Below are 27,946 nucleotides of genomic sequence, written 5' to 3'. Positions count from 1 at the left end.
GCGCGCCTTCTGCAGTTCTCGCGATACTTGCCACGGCCTGTGCTCCGCTCCCTCCCCGGGCTGCTCCGCTCACCCTCCCCCGCCAGGCACCGACCTCCCAGCGGAGGGAGGCGGGACCCGCAGCATGGCGTCCGCACTGGAGCAGTTCGTCAACAGCGTGAGGCAGCTGTCCGCCCAAGGTGAGGGGAGACTGGGGGCCTGAGGGGGAGTGAGTGACTGTGGAGCGGTGCCTGGGGAGGGTGAGTAGGGGATTGACTGGGGAGGGGAGTGACCGGGGAGCGGAGCCTGGGGCGGGGGGAGTGACTGGGGAGCGGAGCCTGGGGGGGAGGGAGTGACTGGGAAGCGGAGCCTGGGGGGAGGGAGTGACTGGGGAGCGGAGCCTGGGGGGCGGGAGTGACTAGGGATCTGGGGGGGGGGGGGGTGAGTGACTATATCTGGGGGGCGGATGAGTGACGGGATGTGGGGGGCGGATGAGTGACTGGGGATCTGGGGGGGGGGGGGTGGGGTGGTGAGTGACTGGGGAGCGGTGCCCGGGGGGAGAGTGACTGGGGGGGGGGGGGGGGAGGTGCAGGGTCTGAGGGGGAGGGGGGAGTGGCTGGCGGCCTTAGGTTACATTTCTCCCTGAGGTTAAATTTCTCCCTGTGTTTCTTGTTCTCGGGGGGGGGGGGGGGGGGAGGGAGGTTCTGTATAGGGCAAGGGGTTTGTGTGTCTGCATATACACAGCGAGGGATAGCTTTGCAATTATGTATTGGCTGTCATCTTTTTTTTTATTCACCTCAGCGATTGTGCTAATTAGATTTAACATTCCCATTAATGTTCTAGGAGAATTCCTGCTGCTTTCAGCTAGGAAACATTGCTAAAATACGCCCTGTCCTCACCGTGCAAGTCACCAGCATTCAAATTCATGTTCATCTTAACATTCGAACTAGCTACGGTAACCCCCATCCTAAAGGCTGCTGCCAGGCTCCGACACTTCACCAACCGTTCTACGTCTGCTACTTCACTATGCAGATCCCTACACTGGCTTCCCATACCCAGAACCACCAAATTCAGGGTTCTGATTCTCGACTACGAAGCTCTCGGCAACATTGCAAAAAGACACCCCTTCTGTCCCACACTACTACAACAATAATACATGCCCTCGTTCTCTCCCTTATGGGTTACTGCAACATTCTTTTATCTGACTCCCTTACAATCCATTCACACTGCTGCTGCTTGAACCACTTTCTAGTCTTTTCGATGCTTCTGTCCTCATGAAATCTCTGCCTGCTTCCTATACATTTCTGTGTAAATTATAAAATTCTCCTATCCTATGGCCCCAATGGCACAGCGTGCTCATGCGATCGCTCTCAAGAGGGTCCTTAACCCGCAAACCGAAGAGTAGCTCTCGTCCACTTACCTATACTTCACATCGCGTCCTGTGCGCCAAGCTGAAAAAAAAGCACTCTCTTTTTTGGGGCATGACGTATTCAGTACGTCATGGGACTCCTGGAGTGCCAGACCCCATGTCTTCGGGCGCTCAACGGGTTAAGGCGCTACACTCTTCTGCACCTCCATATATCTTAATTCTGATCTCTCATTACACCCCTACTTTCCTATTAAGCTCAAACTAAAGCGTTCTCATCTCTGCACCTTTTCCCGAAAGTCTTCCACACAATTTTCATCGAGCACCTTCACTTCCTGCTTTCAAAGCCCAGCTGAAAATTCACTCCTTTAAAGAAGCATCTCATTAAATGATCTGCACTTTTAATAACGAACTTTTACTCGTACAGTGTGTGTTAGTCTCCCCATATACCACTTAAAACTGTAAGCTCTTCAGAACAGGGGCCTTCCTTTTCCTCAAATTGTTATGTACTTGCTGCTCTTAACCCCACAGTTTGTACTTTATTTTCCTTACATTGTAATTTTGTCAAGCGCTGCATTCACCGTTGGCGCTACATATAAATAAAAGTATGCGTGACACAGCCCCTCCACATTTCCACTCTAACCCCCAAGTACTCTCTCACACACAGTCTCCACTCGGCTCTCCTACCTCGTTACTTCCCCTCCTCACCTCCAGGGCTGCACTCTACATGTTGGACTCCCTGGCCCGTGCAATCAGACTCCCCTACAGTCTGAGGTTACCATAGTGACGTTTAAACTGTGCTGGGTCTTTTGGGGAGAGCTCTATTTTACCCTTCCAGACACTTAATAATTCAGACCATCATGTTTCCTGAACGGAGCATCAGATTTGAATAAAATCCGTGTTGGAAAAGACAAGAACATATTTCTTAACGTAAGTAAAATAAAAATAGAGACGAGCACGGACTGCTGCTTTGGGCTGCGCTTATAGTGATGCGACATCGTGTCAAAACAAATGCCTTGCTGCCATCGCGTGCGCTTATAGTAAGCGTGACGCGGCGGCTTGGTCAAGATCGCTGGAAGTCATCCCAATTTGATTTTTCCAGCGATCGTAGCCTACCGTCGCCGACACTATAAGCTTAGCCTTAGAGACCTACCCAGCACCCCCCTGGCTGACGCACCTAGGGTTAATGCTACGCAGAGTGGCCTTTGTGCCCACCTGTTTTTGTCGTCATCGCACCCATACCATTCCTCGTAAATTGTACACTTCTCAGAGCAGGTACCTCATTACCGATTCATTATGTCTATGTATTTTGTGTTTTTAACTTGTCCTTACCCCCACACTGTGTTGTGCTGCGGAATACGTTGATGCCATATAAGTAAGACCTAATAGAGAGGGCTAAAACTTTAGGCGAGTGCCTATAACCAATTCCAAGATAAACTTTCAAGAATAATTGTAAGATTAAGGTTGCGGTACTAAATGGTTCGTGCTTTCAGTGTATGAGACGTGGGGCTGCTGTCTGAGGTGACAGTGTTGGCCTCTCGGAGTAATCCTGCTCCTTGTATCCATATGATAAACTCCTCTACACAAGGACTTTCTTTCCCAATGTGTTTTTCAGGACAAATGACCCAGCTGTGTGAGTTAATTAACAAGAGCGGAGAGTTGCTAGCGAAAAACCTCTCTCACTTGGACACGGTCCTGGGAGCTCTCGATGTGCAGGAACATTCTCTGGGGGTCCTTGCTGTTTTGTAAGTAACAGTTGAATTCATCTATAGGCACATTGGTTCTTTTTTTATTTTCTATTTATCCTGGCCAAGAGAAAATATAAGAGGGAGGGGTAGGTTTGGTGACATATTTTACACAACCAACGGGTAGTTTGAGGTGTGTAAGTGTTAAAACCTTGGGGCTCTTCAGATACTGCCGTGTGTGCAAAAGATCAGCAGTAAACACATTACGAGGGAGCACGGAGAGATTAACATTTTGGATAATGTCATATCGTCTTCGGGAGGAATAAGGATTTCGCACGGATGTATTTCCTGCTTATGGGTCGGTCTGTGATGAAACGTGTAATGCTGTTTTAAAGATTTTAAAACATGTAACGAGTTGCTGAACTAGTTATGGGGGGCTCATCTCCAGTCCTCAAGACCCCCCCCCCCCCCCTCCCTCCCCACCCAACTGGTCAGGTGTCTTTGAGAGCCACCTGTGCTGAAGCTGGGATATCCTTAAAACCTGGCCAGTTGTGGGTTCTCGAGGACTGAAGTTGAGCCCCCTGAACTAGATGAGCAGCACTCGCATTAAACTGTTTGTTATTTAGGTGTCTTCGTTTTGTTTCTCGTGATATTTTCAGTCTTCTTGAGGTCTAAAACTTTTCTTAATTGTTTCTGAAGGTTTGTGAAGTTTTCAATGCCCAGTATTCCTGACTTTGAGACCTTATTTTCTCAAGTCCAACTCTTTATCAGCACTTGCAACGGGGAGCACATTAGATACGCAACAGACACCTGTAAGTACTTTCATTTTGCAAGAGTTTGAGCTTCTTCCTTTAATGCAGAATACCTGACGTTGGCTTGTTCACTCTTATTTTTATACGTAGTTGCTGGTCTCTGCCATCAGTTAACAAACGCACTCGTGGAAAGGAAGCAGGTAAACGGCAATGATAATTGTATTACACGATTAAGCCATATAGTATTTCCATGAGGCTGATTGATCATATACTGTAAATCGGCATTAAACATTTTTAAAGGGTTTTCCACACATGCCATAAGTAACTAGGGTTCCTCTGGACAGAAGCTGGTTCATATTTGCCAGAGTTAAGGCCCCTCTCGCCTTCAGGCTGCTGAAAACATCTGTCTCCTTACTATTTGTTGGCAAGCGTCAGAATACCTAGAATACAAGAAATAACATATACACGTTCTTGCCTATTTCACTTTCTGTACATTTGTGTTGAAGTGTCTAAATACGGAGGGGAAAAAAAACAATGTTCAGAAATAAACTCCTCCTTGGAATTTTTGTTGTATTTTCCGGCAATCATTTGATTTTGTAACCTTGGCCATCAGAACCGGTCAGCAATGTCTGTGCCGTTTTTGTTGTATGGATTGTGAAGGAAAAAAAGTTATAAAAACCAATTAAGAAACGAAGATTAAAACTTTGATAGAAGTAACCAATAGTATCTTTTAACGAGCACAATCTGTACAGAATAAAATAAACAAAAAGTAAGAAAACTAATTGTTAAAAAGCGAAAATAATAAATGGTAGTTTTTGATGATTGCATGTGTGATGAATAAACGTGCATCTCTGTCATGTGTTCTGATAAGAAGTGTCCTTTCTGACAGCCCCTGCGAGGTATCTGTGTTCTCAGACAAGCCATAGACAAGATGCAAATGAATACAAACCAGCTGACCTCAATTCACGCAGATCTCTGCCAGGTAGGAAACACATTCACAGCTGATACCCTGGACTATGCGAGTAATATTAATAGTGCACAGTGTTAATAAAAGCTATTCCTGATGTGAGTGCACTTTGACGCCACTTTCTATAAGTCTTGTGGTGTCCTGTCTACTGTGCGTTTTAAAAATATGATTACAACGGTGCATTAAGGCAGGGGTGCTCAACTCCAGTCCTCAAGCCACAACAGGTCAGGTTTTCATGATATTCCTGCGTCAACACTGTCCCTGCTTCAGCATACATAGGTGGCTCAATCAGATGCTGAGCCTCAGATTGAGCCACCTGTGCTGAAGCTGGGATATCCTGAAAACCTGACCTGTTTGACGGGGAATTGAAGACTGGCGTTGAGCCCCCCTGTAGTAAGTGTTACATTTCAAGGCTTTACTGACTTGTACATGTGATTGTTCTTTCTGCTCCTAATTTACCCACATTTACTTTTGCTGCTAAAGCCATGTGGTGGCATCGTTTTTAAAATCACAGATCACATGAAACTGTACTCGGTAAAGCTTCCAAGGATGAATTAGTTCATGGTTTTCGTTCTGTTTGATTAAATAAGTCATACAATTTGGTGTTTTGTGTAATTGATTTGTTTCCATTGAACTGGGAGAGGGTTTTCTATGCAATTTTGACATGAGAAATCGGAATGACTATATTGTGAATTATTCCCTTATTCTCTTTATCCTCTCCTCACAGCTCTGTTTGTTAGCAAAATGTTTTAAGCCTGCCCTGGCTTACCTAGATGTGGACATGATGGATATCTGTAAAGAGAACGGTGCATTTGATGCAAAGCACTTCTTATGTTACTATTATTACGGAGGAATGATCTATACCGGTCTGAAGAACTTTGAGCGTGCGCTTTATTTTTATGAGCAGGTACAAATGGTTTAATTTACTAATACTTTATTTAATCTGAACCTTAAGTGTGATTTTGGCACCTTTGTCGTCCTGTTAAAACCGCACGCCCTGATGTGTACCCTTTACTAATTCTATTGAATGATTTGTTGCCAAGTTCCTTGTTCATGACGTTTCCTCCGCTCTTGTCTTTGGTTCAGGCGATTACAACTCCGGCCATGGCTGTTAGTCACATAATGTTGGAATCCTATAAAAAGTATCTTCTAGTTTCTTTGATACTCCTGGGAAAGGTTCAGCAGCTGCCTAAATATACCTCACAGATTGTCGGTCGATTTATCAAGGTAAGCTAGAGGGGAAAATGTGCCAACCTAATTGCAGCTTTAAAGAAGTACAAATGATTAAACTTCTTCTAATAATACTATTCTCCTCTTTCCTTCCACTTGCAGCCTCTTAGCAACGCATACCATGAGTTAGCACAAGTCTATTCATCAAATAACCCGGCAGAGCTTGGGATTCTGGTGAACAAACACAGCGAAACGTTTGTCCGGGACAATAACATGGGGCTGGTGAAACAATGCCTGTCATCTCTGTACAAGAAGAATATTCAGAGGCTCACAAAAGTAGGACACATCCTTCTAATCCGTCTTTATCACTGCAGATACAGAGTCATCAATACACTTCACTTCTTCTAGATCCTCTGCTGGAGTGGGCAAGCGGTGTAGTCAGAACAATTTGAGTGAAGAACACAGAGATTAAAGCAATTGTGTAGAAGAGAGCTAATAAGAATTCTTTATTCATCTGTGGTGTTTGCTGCCTCCCATACTATAGTCTTGTATGTTATCGGCTGCTTACAAAGATCGCTCTGCATAGCTTTGATGAGAAATTTTGCTGGTACCATGATGTAATAGTGCAGGAGCAGCCAACTCCAGTCCTCAAGGGCCACCAACAGGTCAGGTTTTCACAATATCCCTTCAGCACAGGTGGCTCAGTCTGCGACTGAGCCACCTGTGCTGAAGCAGGGATATCCCTAATACCTGACCTGTCGGTGGCCCTTGAGGACTGGAGTTGGCCACCCCTGTAATGGTGCATATCTACAGTGATGTGTATCAGATAACATAGTCGTCGTGTTTGACTTCCTTATCTTATAGCATTTGGTGTTTCTTTCAGACGTTTCTAACCCTCTCATTACAAGACATGGCCAGTCGAGTTCAGTTATCTGGTGCTCAGGAGGCAGAAAAATATGTTCTCCACATGGTAGGCATTTGTTTTGCTATTATGGTGCACTCCGTGAAATAATATACATACGAAAAAATCTAGTGCTGTGATCCTGCAGTAAGACCCTTCCCTAAACAGGACGGCTTGAAATCTTATTTCATTTTGTTTTTAATTAGCATGCATATTTAGAACTGCTGCTTTTAGACCACATTTAAATACTCTGTGAGACTTTTTTTGATAGTCTATTGCGGGGGTGGCCAACTCGGGTCCTCAAGAGCTAACAGGTCAGGTTTCCCTGCTTCAGCACAGGTGGCGCAATCTTCGACTGACAAATTCTTGAAAGTGCAGTTCTCCTCTAGGACAGAGATACAGAGTAGCGCTCTACTCACACGTTCATAATGAAGCTCTCCGTTTAATGTGGCAGCCAAGAGCAGTGGGATAACAACAACGTTTCAGGTCCTATATGGACCTTTCATTAGGTACATAGTAACACACAATGCACATTTACATAGTGTATTTTGGCACCAAAACCTCCCACAACAGGGTGTGCCAATTAAGTGTAAAACATCAGCATAAATACCGTAAAAACACACAACCGCATATCAAAAGTGAACAGTGCATAATTGTATCAGCATAACATGTTGCGACAAAAGAAACCGTGCAAAAACAAATTCCCAATGCCTTGGAATATCTAATGAAGTCCCTGCTTCAGCACAGGTGGCTCAATCCCTGCTTTCAACTGAGCCGCTGATTGAGCCACCTGTGCTGAAGCAGGGATATCCTGAAAACCTGACCTGTTGGTAGCTCTTAAGGACTGGAGTTGACCACCCCTGGACTATTGGCAGAAACATGTTTTTGCAAATGTTTTTTGTTTTAAATGAGATTTCATTTCCCCTGCTCTTTCAGATAGAAGATGGAGAAATATTTGCAAGTATTAATCAGAGGGATGGAATGGTGTGTTTTCATGATAACCCAGAGAAATATAACAATCCTGCAATGCTTCACAATATTGATCAGGAGGTAAAGAATATTTATGATGTGGGTAATCTGTGGTATTATTCTTACCTGGTATGAAGTGTAACTGTACCTACCTGCGACATTAAAACTGACAGTGTTTTCCTAGCAGTGTCGGCATATAAAATACAATCTTCCCCTCCCTCCCCCAGATGCTGCGATGTATAGACGTTGATGATCGATTAAAAGCAATGGATCAAGAGATCACTGTAAATCCTCAGTTTGTTCAGAAGGTAACTATTCACGGTCTGTGTCTGCTAGATTTATTTCAATTACTTAAAGCAACAGTCCAAGCTGACAGGGTTTTTCCCCCCTTTAAAATGTGCATCAATACAAGCCACACAATAAGTAATTAGCTAAGTTGCCGATCTGTTCTCATGTGATTGATCAGTGAAGATTCGGCTCGGGGGTTCACTAAATTGCTGTCGGTGCAGCAGTAGAGGACCAAAGATGCAAAGTTCTGTGGGGAATATCATGTGACTAGGCAGTCACTAGATACAATTGGTGCACTGCTAGAAAGGGCAGGGCTCAAAAAGGGGTGCCAGAGCCTGTTTCAGAAGAGCAAGGGGATGTGACTTTGTAAATGGTTGCAATAGAAACAAAACATGCTTGTAACATTGTAATACATCAAAATTAATTTAGAGGTTTTTTTTTTTTTTTTGTTTTTTTAAATGCTACAAGTATTTTCTTATGGTAAAAGACTGATTTATTTAAAAAAAAAAAACACGTAGGATATTGCTTGGTCTGCAGCTTTAAGGGGACAAACCATTTCTCAAACAGATGGCTGCTGAAGAGTTCACAATGAGGTGTGGTGTATGCATAAAAAGGAAGGTTGGGGCCATTGGGATATGGTAGTAATGGCACTGCAGGTGCATCTAATCCTCTGATTATTTTTAGCCCTATTAATGAGGTACAGGTTCTGTATAGTCTGCTATTTATTTGTTGCTGTACTTCTCACCAGTAGACTTTCAAGGCTAAATTTGTAATCCTTTTAAAGTACATCTAAAATTATGAAACCACCATTACAAATGGTAAAGGTGGTTTTAGCTGGTAGAGTGCTTTTACAGTGCTGCACTTCTAGTATGTTGCCAAGTAATGTTGTTTTAAAATCTATTTACCAAATAAAGCGTTCCATATTATTATTATTATTATTATTTATTTATTTATTTTTTAACAGAGCATGGGCTCCCAGGATGATGACTCGGGAAGCAAACCATCCAGTTACTCTTGAAGTGAAGATTCCCCTGTGAATCCCCCAACTCCAGGAAGTGAATGGTCCACAATGCAAAATCTTCAGAATTCAACCTAAAACATCTTTGAGAAAAAAAAGCCGAGAGAAATGAGATCTTCTGCTTGGACATTTACCTAAAAAAATGATAACAAATATTTATAAAGTCTTCTCTCAGTTCTATATGCGTTCACAATTACTCTCCAAGGAAAGGAAAAAACAATCCTAAAGAAATAAAGTCTGTTGTGAATTTATCTGAGAACTTCATTAATACACACACTTGCCTGGTTTGCTTTACTGTATTGGTGTGGGGCTGCTACTTAATGTTTGTAAGAATTAAAACCAGTTCCTAGAGTAAAAGGGAACTTACATTTTCTTGTGTAAAGTAAGGATACTGTTAGTGGGTTGATTTCCAATACATCCGTACAAACGTGTGCTGGAGAGACGTATGTGCCATCAACTTTTTGTTCTTGTGTTCTACATCAGTCTTGATGACTTGAGTTACAGTATCGAGAGATCCATACTCATGAGCTATTTGTTTTAAGAGTGGGGTGGGGGTGGGTCTGAAAATTGCTGCTAAAATGATATGCAGTGTGACCTGACAATACAAAAAAATGAAGGTATTTAAAAAAATAATATATATATATATATATATATATATATAGCCCTTTAATATTTCTCAGACTGCATTATTTAATCATCGGCTAACAAAACAATTTTTGTTTCTATGAGGGGATTCAGTAGCCGTTTTTGCATCCCAAGAAGGGACCCTGTGCGGTTTGAATGATTTGTATACGGCAAACCATTGTTGGTCCAACATCATAATCTTGGTGATAAGGATCAACACATAAGTGAGATACCAGATACGGTTTTCTTGGGTACTGTTGTACAATAAAACTTGTTTTTTTTAATTATACACAAATGGTAAGTGTAGGAAACGCTGTTATACAAAGAAAGGTTGTTGGGGTTGTTTTTTAACCTCACACTTGTACCAAGTCATGTATCTGTTTCTCTTGGAGCAAAACATTCCTTTTACATATGAGAAATGAACTAGAAAATTAAATTGCACTGAGTCTTGGGATTTAGCCATTAGATAGCTTATCTTTGTCCAGCTTGCCCCTGTCCCTGAGTGTCCTAGCGCAGAAATGTGTATGTATGCTGTAAACGCTGGGAAATAATGAGTACTATGCCCCAGGAAAAGGAAAAGCCTGACTGTGACTGACAGCAGCACGTGATAACCACGTGCTCAACCAGCTGACACATCAGGCGCTTCACGCTGATCTGTGGGATAAACCATCCACCGCCTGCACGGAGGGGTGTAATGGAAGAACCTCCTGTTAATACCCTAGATCCTATTCCCTGGGGTGCACAGCCTGGCCGCCTCTTCACACACAGCGGGGGTTGTAGTGATGTTGACACGCGCAGTGTAATATTAGCGACGGCTCTTTCACCCCCGGGGCACATGGGCTCTCCCAGAGAGCAGGAAGTCCCCCCTGCCTGTCATGTGATGTAAATATGGCGACCTAGTAGGTGAGTATGTGCTGCATCTATGTATATAGAGACATACTACAAGGCAGAGATATTCTAATATATAATACAAGGCAGAGATATATTTATAACAAGTAGTTACAATATAAGAGAACATATAATACCAGAAATATGTATATATTATAACGTGTGTGTATATATATATATATATATATATATATATATATATATATATACACATTAACAATGATATACTTATAACAATACAACACAATACAAGAGAAAATATAATACCAGAAATATGTACATATTTAAATATTATAACATTATATACATACACGCAGAGATGTGTTAACAGTGACATAATTATACCAAGTATATACAATACAAGAGAAGATATAATACAAGACAGATGTATATATTTATATATTATAACACTTATTAAGGTTATGGTGGGTAAAAAAGTGACAAAAACCCTCCACAGTAAAGCATATAGCAACTGTCACGTATACAGTATGTGTGTATCATATATATATAGATATATATATATATCAAAACAGCTATATTAACAGTGATAAGTATAACAAGTAGATACAATATAATAATATATAATAAAGATATGTATAAATATAACAGAAGAACTACTACAGGTTCTGGGATCTATATGGAATATCCTCAGCTGTCATATATTGTCTTTATCAGACATCTAAATCTCATGGGGGTCATGTCTTTCTGCACTTTGTGTAATTACACTAACACTCGCCATATTTTTGTGTTATTTGCATATATATTGTTTGCATTGCAGAATTGTTTTTATCATTTGCTACAGCTCATTTCTAAATATCAATAAAAAGAAAGCTCTTTCCTTGATGGAAATCTCAAACCGTTTTTGCAGTCGCTGCTTCTATGAATCCCACTTCCAGTTGCTGCAGGTTTCAGCTGCTGAATAAGGCAGGATTAGGCTCCCACGTGTTTAACAGCAGTGGCAACACATTCACCTGACTCGTAAAGTCAGGGGGGGGGGGGGGGGGGGCTCCTTTTTTGACTGAATGGCCGTGTCTTGTTTTTTTTCTAGATGGCCGGACTGAATAATTAATCTGACTCAAACTAAATGCTGTGAGAGAAGGTAAGCGGTTCCCCCAGAAACCAATACCGGTTTAACTAACTGTCCTGATAAATATATATATATTAGCATGTTCTTCTATAGCGCTGCTAGTTTTTACGCAGCGCTTTACAGAGACATTTTGCAGGCACAGGTCCCTGCCCCGTGGAGCTTACAATCTATTTTGTGGTGCCTGAGGCATAGGGAGATAAAGTGACTTGCCCAAGGTCACAAGGAGCCGACACCGGGAATGAGAGAGAGAAAATATATTCAAACATAAAAACAGCTCCAGAAGATGCATAGAACTGTATATTCATCAGGACTCGCCTGGGTACGCTATGGAGGCTGCGCTGTCTTCTTTTGCTTTGCAGTGAATCGTGGCAGGTGGTTGATCCTGCTGACCGCTGCATGGCATCTCCAGCGATTTATTTCCTATTTTGGCACATTTTTGCTGTTCTAATATCCTCTTGTTTCTGTTATCCATTCCCTTGTCACTTATCCTTGTCATCTACGGTTGTTTGTCTGTTTCTGTTTGTTTCATGTTGAGCTCATGGTCTGAAGCACTTGGCCATTGCTTACTCTCTCATTAGTGTTACCCTTCCTATATATTTGCGCTGTAAATGTCTTTCCTTTATTTATTTATTTGTGTGTGTGTGTATATATATATCAAAAACAAATAGATAATACCCTTCTGTGGCTAACAAAATGCTTTTATTTGTGCGAGTTTCGAGATACGCTGATCTCCGATCTCCTCTTCTTCCGGCGATGTTACAATGTATAAAGCAAGAAAGGTTTTTTTACTTAAAAACAGTTCAACTTGGAATGTTATCTGTGACTGAAGCCTATCCCTCCCCCTGTTGCAATTTATGACTTAAGGTGTTAAATGGTCCCTGAATGTTAGTGATGGGAAAGAGAGAATATATAACTTTATAAAGCGCGCACAGTGTATACAACGCTTTACAAAAGGTGTGTGTGGCGTGGGAGTGTATACCAATGGTGTGGGTAGGTGTAGAAATGTAAGCGGGTATTGCATTACTATTTGTGTGTGTAGATACTATGTGGTCCCTATTGGGGGGGGGGTGGGGGGTGTATTCTAGTGTTAAATAAAAATCATAATTTTTTCCATCTTTACCATGGTAACCTTTAGACGACAATGGGCTCCGGGGAGAGCTTCATTTTAACTTCCTGAAGGAAGCATCAGATCTAAAAAAAAAAATAAAAACCGCTTTTGGAAAGGGCAAGAATAGATCTGAAAAGAAGTAAGAATACACCTGTCGATCAGCGCTGCCTGCTGCTTTCTTTGCTCACCGTTCTTATCAAGAGAATTTTTGAATCCCCCAAGAAGGTGATCGGTTTCTAACGTCTACAACTACCAAATAATCCAAATCGGATATTAACATGGTGCCAACGCTAAACTAAGTGAGCGAGACAGACTGCAAGCATGGCTCCCTGGAGCTGCACCTGGCACGGATGGGTAGGACTAACTGGCAGTAAGGACAGTTCAATGTAGGGGTGTTTTTTTAAAATTATTATTACAAAGTACTAGTGTTAATCCTTTGATAATATGTACAAACAAATATTTTGTGTAACCCTGCAGCGCTGATCTGTTGATGTCCGTTCCAGGATTTATTATTACTCCCATGCGACCGTAGTTACGACACTCCCCAATTCTTACATTGTTTTAAAAGGTGCAGTCCCTGAATCCCGCCCGGCCCACGCCATGAACGCCATCGTGGCCCTGTGCCACTTCTGCGAGCTCCACGGTCCGCGCACTCTGTTTTGTACGGAGGCTCTGCACTCCCCGCTCCCGCAGGGGGCCGGCGGCATGGACAGCACGGGGCAGGGAGAGGAGGAGGAGGGGGGAATCCAGATGAGCAGCAGGATCAGATCACACAGCCCCTTGGAGGGGGTGAGCACAGAGTCCAACAGCCCCAGGCCCAAGAAGTCGGAGATGTGTGAGGCACGTACAGTATACCCGCTGCTGCATGGCTACTGTAACTTTATTACTATACCATTATTGGTTTGTATGGTGTTAGCACACTCGTGATTCACTCCAAAAATATTGTTTTCATTCCTATCATTTATTTAATGGAGAAAATAGACAAATATGAAGGACGAGTATCCAGCAAAAAACACCCCAACCGTCTGTACATTAGGAAAGTAGATACATAAAGACACAAAAAAATACGGCATTTGTATGTATGTCTTTATTTGTGTAGCGCCATTAACGTGCACAGCGCTTCACAGCAGTAATACACGTGACAATCATATAAATAACACATAATATAAATAACACATAATGGGAAGAAGTGCTTCCGATATAGAAGTGACATTTAGGAAGAGGAGTCCCTGCCCCAAAGAGCTCACAGTCTAAGTGGTAAGTAGGAAGAACGTACAGAGACAGTAGGAGGGCGTTCTGGTAAGGGCACCTGCAGGGGGCCATGGTCGATGTATGAGGTGTAAAGTTTCAGCCACGGAGTTACCTGTATGCTTCATTAAGCAGGTGTGTTTTATAGTGTAATGAAAATGTACCAATGCACTGACGACAGCAGGTAATTAACCCCTTCGCTGCAAGCAGTGGTTTGCTGTTCCTGGTTACAGTAAAGGGGTTGAAATGTAGGGCAGATTTTACCCGTCAGATAATGACGTCCCCTTCTCTGTCCTCAGGGCTGCCAGTCTCTGGCTGCAGGACACCCGGGCTACATCAGCCACGACAAGGAGACCTCCATCAAATATGTCAGCCACCAGCACCCAAACCACCCGCAGCTGTTCAGCATCGTGCGCCAGGCCTGCGTGCGCAGCCTGAGCTGCGAGGTAACGCCCGCACAGAGCACGTGGAGGGAAGGGTGATTAATGTCCGCACGTGCACAGAGGAACTCTGCAGTGCTGACACATTCAAACATTGGGACAGAAGTAGAGAATCGCCACGTTTTTTTGCTGTAAATAATTATGGTATGATTTCCCAGAATCCCTGGCTGCAGTGGAAGCACTATGCCAAGAGATAACGGGGAAGGGCAGGGTTGCAGACCTGTCTGAGACGTGTGACTGCTCACATGTGGGATTTGTATTTGCTATGATTTATTGGGATATCTTGGGGGTAGTAATTCCACTTTGCAGATTATTTGATAAGACCTGTGACCCCTGATGTTCCCCTCCCCTTCCCCAAGGTCTGCCCTGGCAGGGAGGGCCCCATCTTTTTCGGGGACGAGCAGCACGGCTTCGTCTTCAGTCACACGTTCTTCATCAAGGACAGCCTGGCTCGTGGCTTCCAGCGGTGGTACAGCATCATCGTCATCATGATGGACCGGATCTATCTCATCAACTCCTGGCCCTTCCTGCTGGCCAAGATCCGAGGAGTGCTAGACGAGTTACAGGGGAAGGCGTTCAAGGTGAGTTCGAGGCAGAGTGTCTGACCCTATATATATATAGATAGAGATATATATATCCGTTTATAATACAGCAGGGGTGGGCGACTCAAGGGCCCCCAGCAGGTCAGGTTTTCAGAATATTCCTGCTTCAGCACAGGTGGCTCAATCAGTACAGGTGATTGTGCCACCTATGCTGAAGCAGGGGTAGCCTGAAAACCTGACCCGTTGGTGGCCCTTTGGACTGGAGTTGGACGGAAAGGGTGGTGAATTGGGGGAACACCCTCTCAGCAGAGGGGGCAGAGACTAATATAGTAAGGGATTTAAAAAATGCCGACTATGAAAGAAAACCAAAGCATGTAACGGGGTCTGTGGTTTCACCACGGTTCGGAAATGTGGCAGACGGGGGTGGAGGCACGTGGTTTCCTATATGTCCCCTTACTGGAGAGGCCAGCAATGTTCTGGAAACACAGTATATATCTGTTCTCTATGTGAATCAATGTTGCTGTGTCCTCCTGCACTCACGGGGTTAAAGCAGCAACTGCTTTCATTTTTTTAGAGTAACCGGATTGACACAGGGGTCTCCGGGACCCTCCTGCTTCCCGAGATACTCACCTCAGTAGCGGGTGCCGGCAGCAGCTCCAGCTGAGCTGCGTGGGGCTATTGAAATGGCGGTTTAAATGTCCCGTGGGCCAATTGAAAGCAGTCATGTCATCCCTTGCAACTTCCTATTGGCCCACGTGACCAGGACAATTAATCCCGCAGAGAGGATACCGGCACCCCCTACCGGGTACGTATCTCAGGAAGCAAGGGGTCCCGGGGCTGAAATAACAGCACAGGGGAGACCAGGGACTGGCCTAATATCACACACGGCTGTAAATGATTCTCCAATCTGAGACTCCCACTTTAAGGGCAGCGCAGTGTTCCACGGTTGCCCTGTGGAGTCACAGGCCTGCTCTGTCACCCGCAGGTGTTTGACTCGGAGCAGTTTGGCTGCCCTCAGCGTCCCCTGCGGATCAATACGGCGTTCACGCCCTTCCTGCACCAGCGAAACGGGAACGCCGCCCGCTCCCTGACCTCGCTGACCAACGATGAAAACCTGTGGGCGTGTCTGCACACATCCTTCGCCTGGTAACTCACGTGTAACATGATGCAGGACACGCGACTGCTCTCCGTGTACAGGGACTTGGGAAGACTAACACGGACAGACGTGTGCCAGAGCAGAGGCACCAACACAGGGGTGGCCAACTCCAGTCCTCAAAGGACCACCAACAGGTCAGGTTTTCAGGACATCCCTGCTTCAGCACAGATGGCTTAATCAGAATGACTGCACCACCTGTGTTGAAGCAGGGATATCTTGAAAACCTGACCTGTTGCTGGCCCTTGAGGACTGGAGTTGGCCACTCCTGTCCCAGAGTATAACATTCAAACGTGTGTGTGTGCTTGTGCTTGTGCTTGTACATACACACACACACACAAAATACAAGATGTTCAGGGCACTCATCAAAAAAGTTAAAGGGAAGAATAAATGAATGATCTTGAGATCGGGGTGCTTGCAGAGCATCTGGGACCACCATCCAGCAGCGAAATAGATAGCACAAAAATCAAAGAATTCTGCAGCACTCTCCGGTAGATATAAATCAGGTTTAATGCATCAGGCAAGCATAAGGGGTCAGTACAAGAAAGGGGGAGCGACGTTTCGGACCTCCCGGTCCTTTATCTCGCTCCGAAACGTCGCTCCCCCTTTCTTGTACTGACCCCTTATGCATTAAACCTGATTTATATCTACCGGAGAGTGCTGCAGAATTCTTTGACTTTTGTGTGAGATGTATATATAGATATAGGCAGATAAGCATTTACAGGTCCATCTAATAAAACAGGCCTATAGATTGACAGTATAGATCTTAACTCCTCTGCTAGAGGGACGTTTAACGCTGGTGGGGAAAAGGTTAATGTCCCCTGAACAGAACAGGAGACGAGGTGCTCAGCGGTGTTATGTCCTGCAGGCTGCTGAAGGCATGTGGCAGCCGTCTGACTGAGAAGCTGTTGGAAGGAGCTCCCACAGAGGATACCCTGGTGCAGATGGAGAAGCAAGCAGGTACGTGTCAGGGTGGGGGAGTTCCACTGGAGCATGGCAGCCCTCTTCTGCTCCTTACTCACTATGTTACACTTCATGTGTCAGCTGGATGGAGGGGAGACCACAGATAACGCGATTAGTTTTACGTAGCGCTGATGGGTCAGATGGCAAAGGCTCCCTCCTAGGACCAAAGGTAAGTGGCATGGCATAGTTAAATAGTTTTGGTTCTGTGTAAAGCAGGGGTGCTCAACTCCAGTCTTCAAGATCCCTCCAAACAGATCAGGTTTTTAGGATATCCTTGCTTAGGCACAGATGGCTCAATTTACCTGTGCTGAAGCAGGGATATCCTGGAAACCTGACCTGTTGGTAGCCCTTAAGGACTGGAGTTGGCCACCCCAGGTGTAAAGTAATTACGATGCCGTCATCTGTCAAACGGACGAACATCGATAGCCGCCATCCTTGGAATTTAGTGGATCCGGAGAAAAGCGAAACGTATTCAATGTGATGGAGAATCCAGAAACGTAATCCTGTTCCTGCGAGGGCGGCCCAATCGTTCTAGGGAAGTGGTCTCCTCTGTGGCACAAGTTGTAAATCGCGATGAAAGGAGCTTTGTTTGTTTCCCGGGGGGGTCTTTGCTGCTTGTTTGCAGACTTGGAGGAGGAGTGTGCAGAATGGGAGGGTCCGGAGGGGAGACCCCGACCGCAGCCCGATGTGCTGGAAGGACGTGAGCTCTCCAAGTGTCCCACAGACTCTTCCGTGCTGTCGGAATGCAGCTGGAACGCCCCTGCCAGGAGGATGCCTCTGTTCCGATCTCTGAGACACATAAGGCAGGTGGGACATGAAACAGCGGAGCGGAAGCATGAAAGGGCAAGGCCAGCAGGTGCAGGGTGGGGAGGTCCCTTCTCCAGTCTTATGCTGATATGTATGTAAATCTTTATTTAGATAGGGCCATCAATGTATACGGTATAGCGCGTCACAGCAGCAATACACGGGACATCATAATATAGCACGTAAGCGCTTGAGACATAACAGTAACACTAGGAAAAGGAATCCCTGCCCCCAAGAGCTTACAATCTAAGGGCGCCTCCACAGGCATTCCGTCGCCACTGGTTCACCGCAACGGTAACGCCTAACCTTAACCCTAAAAAGCTTAACCTTCATCCATTACCCCAAAGAGCTTAACCTTTAAACCATTACTGTAGCCTTACTCATTAAAGCTTTCTTTCGCTGGTGGACAGTCAGCCGCCGGCGCAACGGCCGGCGGGTGACTGTCCTTGGCGGCTGAACGGCAGCAGCGGAGGCGGAAGGTCCCATTCCGCGATGGAGGGGGTGAGAAGCACCCGGGTTCACGGGCCTCATGATGGAACCTTAGCGCTCCTTAAAGATTTCAACTTCATCCACTAGGAGGCGCTGCAGTGTATTTAAATAAAAACACTGTGACCAAAACGCAGCCAGGCTTCCCACATCGGCAGCGGTGGCGGAGCGGTTCCAAAGCGCCAGAAATGTTGTTTTTTGGAAATCGTTCTATAGTCCTATTGTTATAGGGCCGCAAAATTGTACATCAGTGGGCTGTGTGGGTGTGCTGAAGCGTGCTGTGTAGTGGTACGCCACGCTGGGTTCTGATGCTGATAACGATGGACTCGCTGGTTTCAGGTGCTGGGCGCCTCTGCTTTCCACATGCTGGCCTGGCATGTTCTGATGGGAAACCAGGTGATCTGGAAAGGACAGGACCGGGAGCTGATCCAGTCGGCTTTTGACGTCCTGCAGGTGTGTGTCTGTTGTGGGAGAGGAAGGGTGAAATCCCATTGGGAAGTTGTGTAACGAGGAGTCACCTGGATATCTTCTCATTGTATAACAACTCAACCCCCACCCAAAATAGCAGGGACACCACCTCCATGATAAGAACCTCAGCCAATCAGGGTCCCCCATGCATGAGCTATAATGATGTCTGTGAGCTTCGCTGAATGTAGCAATCTGATAGGTCGGTGTCTGCCCTGATTGATCGCGATATAAGATCAATTGTGCCTCCCCTGCACCTCACTCCTAGGCCATGCTTCCCGTGGGCTGCGTTCGGGTGATTCCATACAGCGAGAAGTATGAAGACGCGTATCGCTGTAACTTCCTGGGGCTGAGTCCCTACGCAGAAATCCCCCCTCACGTACAGTCATCTGGTGAGTGTGTGTACCCTAAAATTAGGTGCCCCTTACTCCTTTTGTGCACAAGTGTGTCCCAGGGAACATGCTGCTGCGGACATGGGAGAGGCTTATCGCTGTATCTCCTTGTGCTATGGGCATCAAACATTAGACTGTTAGCTCTTCAACCAAGGAACTCATGTCAAAATGATTGTACTATATTGTGAAACTTGCAGATTCTCTCTATTTTCAGTTTTCAGACTCTGCAGATGGTTTCTGTGTATGTATATGTGTATATATATATATTTTTTTCAATGTATTATTATTTTATTTGACGGCACCAGGATGAATCCCACAGTTTGTGCATTTTAAGGCCCTCCCCTTTAAGCAGAAATCCAAGCAATTTTTTACATTTTTGGGGATTGAAGCAGGGGCCCCCGGAGCTGAACCTGGGATACTTCCTTCCATAGTACTGTAGGTGCCGGTAGTCGCTCAGCCAGCAGGGTTCACGTAATGGCGGCGTTTCAAAGCTCCCGCGTCAATAATAAGCCGTGACATCATCCGGTGCGTCTTCCTATTGGCCCGTGTGACGCGGGAGCTTTAAACCCGTTGGCCCAGAGGGCGCGGCTCCTGGCACCCCCTACGGAGGTATCTACGGAATCGGGGGTCCCTGGAGCCAAAATGAACGGGGTTCAGCTCTGGGGACCCCCCTGCTTCAAACCTGTGTTAAAAAAAAAAAAAAGCCAGCATGAATGGCTCCTTTAACCCCAGGTATATAGCCCGGTATATAGCCCGGTATATAGCCCGGTATATAGCCCGGTATATAGCCTGGTATATAGCCCGGTATATAGCCCGGGAAAACACTTCAGGCAGCAGCACAGACTGATCTGCACACATCCTTTCTCCCCACGCCTGTTCTTGCATCCCCAGAATTTGCGGTCATGGTTGACGTCCGCACAGCGCCACGCTCCAACCTGTATCCTGTCCTGTTTGTGGACGACGAGCCACTCAGCAAGTACGAGTTTGTGGTGGCCAGTGGGAGCCCGGTGGCCACTGATCGAGGTGAGTATACTGGGGGGGGGGGTTGGGGTGAGAACAGGCCCCGGCAATATCACCCACTCATCCTGGGACTCCCACAGCTGCAGAGCCCCTAAATAGAGGGATTAACCCATTAGCTGCAAGAGCCTGGGCCGTGCAGATGTTAACGGTTCCATTCAATAAACACGGGGTAATAAGGATATGGAGATGGGGGCGCACAGCAAATGCATAATGAACGTGGCCATTATGTGACTGGGAGCAATCTGATACAAGAATCTGTGTCGCTCTTAATTAGGGACCGTGTGGATCTGACAGGCGAGTGGTTACCTGGGGTCTCTGAGGTGACGAGCCCAGGTACCAATTCCTTTCTGTCTTTGGCAGTTGGACTCACCATTCTGAACAAGATAGAAGCTGCCTTGACCAATGAGAACCTTTCTATGGACGTTGTTGACCAGTGCTTGGTCTGCCTGAAAGAAGAGTGGATGAAGTAAGAACGTCTTGAGTATCTCCCTTCGCGGGTTAAGGGGTCTTATGTGGTATGAAGGGGTCTCATCAACGGGACTTGTGAGTTCGAGGGGAGGGGAGGGTGGCGGCCAGCTGAGATCATGACCTCCAGGAACCCTGAAAGTGACAATATTATCACCTGAGCCAGGATCTAACTCCAAGGTGATAAGGTCATTAAACTAGGGGTAACTGTTAATGTATGCATCTATCTATATATGTATGTATCTAGGTCTGTGCATCTTTATATGTATGTATCAATGTGCACACACACCTCCCTTCTGACATGTACTGAGAGATCAGAGCTAAGATATATGTAGGTGCAGACAAGTGTAGAGTCTTAACCCTTTGAGCGCCCGAAGTCTGGCACTCCTGGAGTCCCATGACGTACTGGATACGTCATGCCCAGAGTGCTTTTTTCAGTTTGGCGCACAAGACGCGATGTGAATTAGGCCTCGTACAGGGTGACGCTGAGCGGGCGCTCACGCTCAAACACATTGCTACAATGTGTTTGTCCAGTGTGTGCCCGTGAGCGCACGGCACTCAGTTGCTTGGCGAGACAAATCAATTTGATTTGCTGCTCGCTGGCGTGTCATGTGAGCGGTTCACCCAATGAGGGTGAACCAGCTGTGACATCATGGCCGCGCCCCCCCCCCCCCCCTACACACCAGGCCCAACCAGCAGGCCACGAGCAAAAACGTCACGAAGCTCGAGCACCAGCGCGCACGCTTTCACCCTGGCCGCAGCCTTATAGGTAAATGGACAAGGGCAGCCATTATATACAGCCACAAAAATACAGCTCAAAATCATGCAGGACGCGATGTGAAGTATAGGTAAGTGGACGAGGGCTACTCTTCGGTTTCCGGGTTAAGGACCCTCTTGAGAGCGGTCGCATGAGCACGCTGTGCCATTGGGGCCATAGGATTGGAGAATTTTATAATTTACACAGAAATGTATAGGAAGCCGGCAGAGATTTCATGAGGACAGAAGCATCGAAAAGACTAGAAAGTGGTTCAAGCAGAAGCAGTGTGAATGGATTGTAAGGGAGTCAGATAAAAGAATGTTGCAGTAACCCATAAGGGAGAGAACGAGGGCATGTATTATTGTTTTAGTAGTGTGGGAGAGAAGGGGTGTCTTTTTGCAATGTTGCCGAGAGCTTCGTAGCCGAGAATCAGAACCCTGAATTTGGTGGTTCTGGGTATGGGAAGCCAGTGTAGGGATCTGCATAGTGAAGTAGCAGACGTAGAACGGTTGGTGAAGTGTCGGAGCCTGGCAGCAGCCTTTAGGATGGGGGTTACCGTAGCTAGTTCGAATGTTAAGATGAACATGAATTTGAATGCTGGTGACTTGCACGGTGAGGACAGGGCGTATTTTAGCAATGTTTCCTAGCTGAAAGCAGCAGGAATTCTCCTAGAACATTAATGGGAATGTTAAATCTAATTAGCACAATCGCTGAGGTGAATAAAAAAAGATTGTCAGTCATTACATAATGGCAAAGCTATCCCTCGCTGTGTATACAGTACACAGAGGTAACCCCCCCCCCTTCCCCTAGCTGTATATATGCAGAAGTGCCCCCCTTTCCCCTCGCGTTGTATATGCAGGTGCACACCCCTCGCTGTATACATGCAGAGCCTCCCCCCACTTCCGGTATATACACGCATAGTCGGGTTTCTCAGGGGCGGACCCGCCCTGTTGCGGAGCGGAGAATACCCCCAGGGGACTCAAACAAGGGGATGGATATATATATATATATATATATATATGTATGTGTGTTTGTACACGTCACACACTGTGCATGCCTAACACTGCTTCTGGTTTCCTGTGCAGTAAAGTAAAAGTCCTCTTCAAGTTCACCAAGGTGGACAGCCGCCCCAAGGAGGACACGCACAAACTGCTGGGGATCCTGGGGGCTTCGGAGGAGGACAACGTCAAACTCCTCAAATTCTGGATGACTGGACTCAGCAAGACGTACAAATCCCACCTCATGTCCAGCGTACGCAGCCCCACCTCCTCCGAGTGTCGGACCTGAGACGCGCAAGTTCGACACGGCGAGAGCGCAGAGTTCTGGCACACGTGTGGGGGGGACATTAGTCCAGGGAGTAGAAGCAGTACAAATACAATCAATATTGTAGCACTATTCCAATGGTTCCATTACAACCCTGTGGAGACACCCCCGGTGCGACTCACTGAGAGACTCTCTCTACCCTCCCAGCTCTGTTCCTGGAGGGAGGAGGCGTGAATGTTGGCCCGTGTGCAATTATTTGATGACCTAATATTTTGGTACTTTATTCTCTCGAATAGATGAACCTTTTTTACGCGGTGCTGCACTTCCCTTGAATATAACCCACCGGGTTCTGTTCTGGTCTAATGATATCGTATAATATTCACTTACTGTGTTTTATATAAACTTCCATTAGCATCTTAATTCTAGTGTTTTGGCCAAAATAACAAAAACGTCATAACTATTTAACATGAAACATTTGGTTTGTTTTTGTCCAGTCCGTAAAGTTTATTAACTGGGAAATTAAAAGATATTTTTGTAAAATGGAAAACCTTGCAGCGTGTTACTGGCGGCGTGACTTGTTTCCTAGGACGCGGCACAGTCACTTCCCCAGGGTTCTGCGCTGAGGTTTATTCTCAGTCACCAGCACGGACTCCAATGCTTGATACGCGGATTTGAATATTATTTTGTGAGCAGCTTAGGCTGGTAAATCCTGGGAAAACGGAAGGCGGTTTCCATGGATTGCTGACGCTGAATCAGAGTTTCCCACGAGATCGGATAATGAGGTCACTGGAGGCCCCTATTCAGTATGCTGTGAAGCCGCTTCCCTGCGCTGGGGAATATTGGAATCCCGTTCATTATCTTCTCCATCGCTGGGAAGAAGGGCCTAAAGGGCGGACGGTCAGTGCAGAGGAGCAACACCGGCCGCTGAGAGCGCCTCTAACAATGAAAGTTACAGATCACAATCTCATTCTAATAAGAGCGGCCATTCTCCTCGCTCTCCCCCCAGGCGGTCTTCCTCTCCCTTTTGGTTCTCCCCCAATCTCTCTCCTTGGTTCTCCCCCCCAGGCTCTGTCTCTCTCCCTCTGGTTCTCCCCCCCAGGCTTTATCTCCCTGTCCCCCTGGTTCTCCATCCAGACTCTCTCCCTTTGGTTCTCCCTGAGGCGCTCTCCACCTTGTTCTTCCCCCAGACTGTCTCTCTGGTTCTCCCCCCCAGGCTGTCTGTCTCTATCCCCCCCTGGTTCTCCCCCCCCCCCCCCAGGCTGTCTCTGTCCCCCTGGTTCTCCCCCGCCACCCCCCGGCTGTCTCTCTCTGTTACCCTGGTTCTCCCCCACCCCCCGGCTGTCTCTCTGTCCCCCTGGTTCTCCCCCCTAGGCTGTCTCTCTGTCCACCTGGTTCTCCCCCCAGGCTGTCTCTCTCTGTCTGTCCCCCTGGTTCTCCCCCCGGGCTGTCTCTCTCTGTCTCCCTAGTTCTACCCCAAGACTGTCTCTGTCTGTCCCCTTAATCCCTCCCCTGGCTGTCCCACTGTCTCCCTAATTCTCCCCCCAGGCTTTCTCTCTGTCCCCCTGGTTTTCCCCCCAGGCTGTCTCTCTCTGTGTCTGTCCCCCTGGTTCTCCACCCAGGCTGTCTCTCACTGCCCCCCTAATTCTCCCCCCTGGCTGTCTCTGTCCCCCCTGGTTCTCCCTCACAGATGGTCTCTCTCTCCCCAGGCTGCCTCTGCACGTGTTCACTTGGAGGATGGAGCACCTGCGGCCGCTTCCTGTCACGTGGTGCTCCGCGCGCGCGCACGGTTCCGCCATGCTGCCCTGGGTGCAGTGGCGGGTGCTCGGCCTCGCGGCCCTGGCGGCCGCCCTCAGCCTGGAGCTCTCGCTGCGGCTGTACCGGCGGTGGCGGCGGCGGAAGTCGGTGCGGGAGGTTCTGTTCTTCCCGGTCCCGGTAACTTGCACGGAGGTTCTCCTCGGCTCCGGGGGGCCGGCCTGCTCCTGCCGCCTCCCGCACACAGAGAGCGCCCTGACCCGGCTCCTGCGCCGGCTCCTGGGGGCCCAGCGCAGCCTCGAGCTCTGCGTGTTCACCCTCTCCAGCACCCCGCTGAGCCGCGCCGTGCTGCTGCTGCACCGCAGGGGGGTGCGGGTCCGGGTCATCACCGACTCCGACTACATGGCGGCCACCGGCTCACAGATCGGGGCCCTGCGGAGCGCGGGTGAGGAGGAAGGAAGAACTGGTGAAGGGGAAGCCATGGGGGGGTCGAGTGGGCTTGGAGGGAGAAGGGGGATTGGGTGGGCTTGGAGGAGGGGAGGAGAAGGGGGATGGGGTGGGCTTGGAGGGGGATGGGGTGGGCTTGGAGGGGAGGAGAAGAGGGATGGGGTGGGCTTGGAGGAGAAGGGAGATGGGTGGGCTTGGAGAAGGGGGATGGAGGGGAGGAGAAGGGGGATGGAGGGGAGGAGAAGGGGGATGGAGGGGAGGAGAAGGAGGAATGGGGTGGGTTTGGAGGGGAGAAGGGATGGGGTTGGCTTGGAGGAGGGAAGAAGAAGGTGATGGAGTGGGCCTGGAGGAGAAGGGGGTTGGGGTGGTGAGGTGAGACTGTCAAGCGGTGAGAACGGGGAGGCTGGGGTATGAGGAGGGCGAGGGGGGTTGTCAGGGGGGCGAGGCTCACAGATCGGAGTTCAGCGGAGCGCGAGGGAGGAGGCCGGAGGTTTGTGTGCGGCCTGTTACAGTGGGGGATCAGGGGTTTGACACCTCCCCGCACACAGGGAAAGGAGACCGAGGGTCAGGACAGGGATGGAAATGACCAAAATCCAATCCAAATACGGACAGGTGACCAGAGGCATCTTGTGTCCTATGTATGTGACCTGGGGTTGGGCCCTCTTGTTATCATTGGCTCCTCAGGGCCAGAAATAAGAATCAAACTTGGACACAGAGGATGGAAAAACTGGGACAAAACCAGAACAGAATTGCACCAGATTTATCCAATTCCCGCAGCTCACGTAGATCCCTCGTTGATAAATATGTAGATGGTGATTTTTGCCCCAGTTTGGCAGCCGGGAGACTTTAATAAATAACCCCTATCTGCTTGTGGTTGGATCCTGCGTCAGGCGGCGTGTGTGAAGTGGTTTCTGTTGTATTTCAGGTATTGAGGTGCGTCACAACCAGAGCGACGGCCTGATGCATCACAAGTTCGCGGTGGTGGACGGGATGATCGTTCTCACCGGCTCCCTGAACTGGACTATGCAGGCCATCCAGACCAACTGCGAGAACCTCCTCATCACGGACGACCGCGTCTGCGTCAGCGCGTACCTGGAGGAATTTGAGCGGCTCTGGCAGGAGTACGACCCGGGGACCTACGACTACTTCTCTAAGAGGACAAGTGACCCGGGAAATTCCACAGGGTGATCTTTGCCGTAACCCCTCTGCTGCCAGAGCAGTTTGTTCCTCCGTGGCAGCAAAAATGTTAAAGATAAAATCCCACAAAATACCCCATTTCCATATAAATTCAGTAGAGAAACTCTTTATTTCTCCTGTCTACATTTCTCAAAAATTCTGGAGTGACGCATTGTAAAATAAATTTATATATATATATATATATATATATATATATATATATATATATTTAACCCTTCTCTCCCTGACCCGTCTGTCCATGCGACAGGATTTGGGCGACGTCATGCTAGACTGTGTCGGTCTTGGAGAAGTGTATGTTAGTTGTTGGTCGTGATACTTTTTAATGAATCAACATCACAGTTTTTTTTTTCCCCTTTAGATGTAATAATCTGTTTATAACTTTCCAAACCTCACAGATCTGTTCTTTATGTATTTTGCCTTATAGAATCCCAGTGATCGCTTCCGAGCCTTTGCTAAGCCGTGTTCGTTCATGTGTTGTGCTGGTTTTAGTGTTTTTAGTTCCTCATTAACGGGCAGTCTCGCATACTAACGTATACAACAATTGCATTCAACTGACAATGCTCAGAATCTCTACCATTGTTTAAAATCTTTGGAAATTAAGTTCTGAAACCCATGTCTGGAAAGCTCAGTAAAGAAATCTAAAACAAAAGTGACATGTATTGTCTATTTTGTGATAAACATTAATAAGAAACGTGACCTCATTCTGGAAAGAACGCAGCAAATATTCCACACTCGTACAGATCATAGTTATAAAGCTGTTTTTAAATGGATGGCGGTGAACCTCATTAAAGCTGCAGTTCAGTCTTTTTTTTTTTTTACATTTATTTTTTTACTTCAATAGTTTCATGTGTGCAATCTCTAATTACCTAAAGAACTGTATAGCTGCAGGTCAATTCGTTCTCCATGTATTGATAGCTCGAAATTTGGTGACATAATTAGTGAAGGGATCTGTTTATATTCTGCTTCTGTGTCTCAGTGGAAGCTCATGAATATTCATGAGCACTCCTGCACTGACATGTGCTAGAGGGAGGGTAGGGCTGACAAAGGGGTGTGCCAGGGCTTGTGACAGGACATGAAGGGGCAGTGCCTTAGCAAATGGCTGTTAAAATAGAATACAAGAAAATTGGTCTTTCAAAGTTGTTTTTTTAAAAACAGAAAATGCTAAAAGTATTTTTTCTTACTACAGAACTGATTTATTAAAAAAAAACACACATGCAGGATATTGCCTGAACTGCAGCTTTAATAAGAACGATTGGCTACCTGAACCAATCAGTTGAATTGTTATTTACATCAATTGTTCTTCCTAACATAAAATAATTAATTCATGGTGGAACATGAGCTTGGTGAAAAGAGGACAGTCTCTTGAATCCTAATTCAGGGTCAGATTAGCAGAAGAGGCTGTTTCTATGTTGCAATGTCGGGATCTTCAGACATATGTACTGATTTACAAAACATTTTCTTGGTACCGTAGACAACACAATGCAAACATCAGCTCAACGCGTAGCAGCGACGAGGAAGGGAAATTAAACATTAGGGATAATCAGCCAAGGTTTTGAAAAGGAAACAAAATATGATGGCGTCATTGAATAATACCAAGGTTCACCCGCAATCTGCAATACTGCCTACAGCTATGGTCCCCTCGGGCTAATAACCACGTAATTGATCAGGAGAAATGTTAAAGCAGAGACAAAAATGGGAAAAGGTTTAGAGCAGGGGTGGCCAAATCCAGTCCTCAAGGGCTACCAATAGT

At 46.6% G+C, this 27,946-nt stretch overlaps 3 protein-coding genes across 3 annotated transcripts; all 3 read left to right on the top strand.

The window, feature by feature from the left end:
• COPS3 (COP9 signalosome subunit 3) lies at positions 1-9,346 on the top strand. The gene is made up of 12 exons (XM_075565856.1): positions 1-179; positions 2,961-3,090; positions 3,730-3,842; positions 3,933-3,982; positions 4,672-4,764; positions 5,477-5,656; positions 5,836-5,976; positions 6,082-6,255; positions 6,803-6,889; positions 7,757-7,870; positions 8,017-8,097; positions 9,042-9,346. The coding sequence occupies exons 1-12, from the start codon at positions 125-127 to the stop codon at positions 9,093-9,095; spliced, it is 1,272 nt and encodes a 423-aa protein (XP_075421971.1). The 5' UTR covers positions 1-124; the 3' UTR covers positions 9,096-9,346.
• A 1,068-nt stretch (positions 9,347-10,414) lies between these two features.
• FLCN (folliculin) lies at positions 10,415-23,340 on the top strand. The gene is made up of 13 exons (XM_075565855.1): positions 10,415-10,622; positions 11,656-11,706; positions 13,371-13,642; positions 14,350-14,496; positions 14,850-15,071; positions 16,018-16,178; positions 17,054-17,145; positions 17,774-17,955; positions 18,778-18,891; positions 19,172-19,295; positions 20,187-20,318; positions 20,676-20,781; positions 22,623-23,340. Exons 3-13 carry the CDS (start codon positions 13,403-13,405, stop codon positions 22,822-22,824), a joined length of 1,722 nt encoding a protein of 573 aa, XP_075421970.1. The 5' UTR covers positions 10,415-10,622; positions 11,656-11,706; positions 13,371-13,402; the 3' UTR covers positions 22,825-23,340.
• A 1,224-nt stretch (positions 23,341-24,564) lies between these two features.
• Positions 24,565-26,845, top strand: PLD6 (phospholipase D family member 6). The gene is made up of 2 exons (XM_075565857.1): positions 24,565-24,997; positions 25,925-26,845. The coding sequence occupies exons 1-2, from the start codon at positions 24,595-24,597 to the stop codon at positions 26,185-26,187; spliced, it is 666 nt and encodes a 221-aa protein (XP_075421972.1). The 5' UTR covers positions 24,565-24,594; the 3' UTR covers positions 26,188-26,845.
• Positions 26,846-27,946: the final 1,101 nt, after the last annotated feature.

The sequence above is a fragment of the Ascaphus truei genome, chromosome 11, assembly GCF_040206685.1.
Source record: "Ascaphus truei isolate aAscTru1 chromosome 11, aAscTru1.hap1, whole genome shotgun sequence".
Classification (NCBI taxonomy): domain Eukaryota; kingdom Metazoa; phylum Chordata; class Amphibia; order Anura; family Ascaphidae; genus Ascaphus; species Ascaphus truei.
Note: the sequence above shows the minus strand (reverse complement) of the source record. Positions and strands in the feature narration are given on the sequence as shown.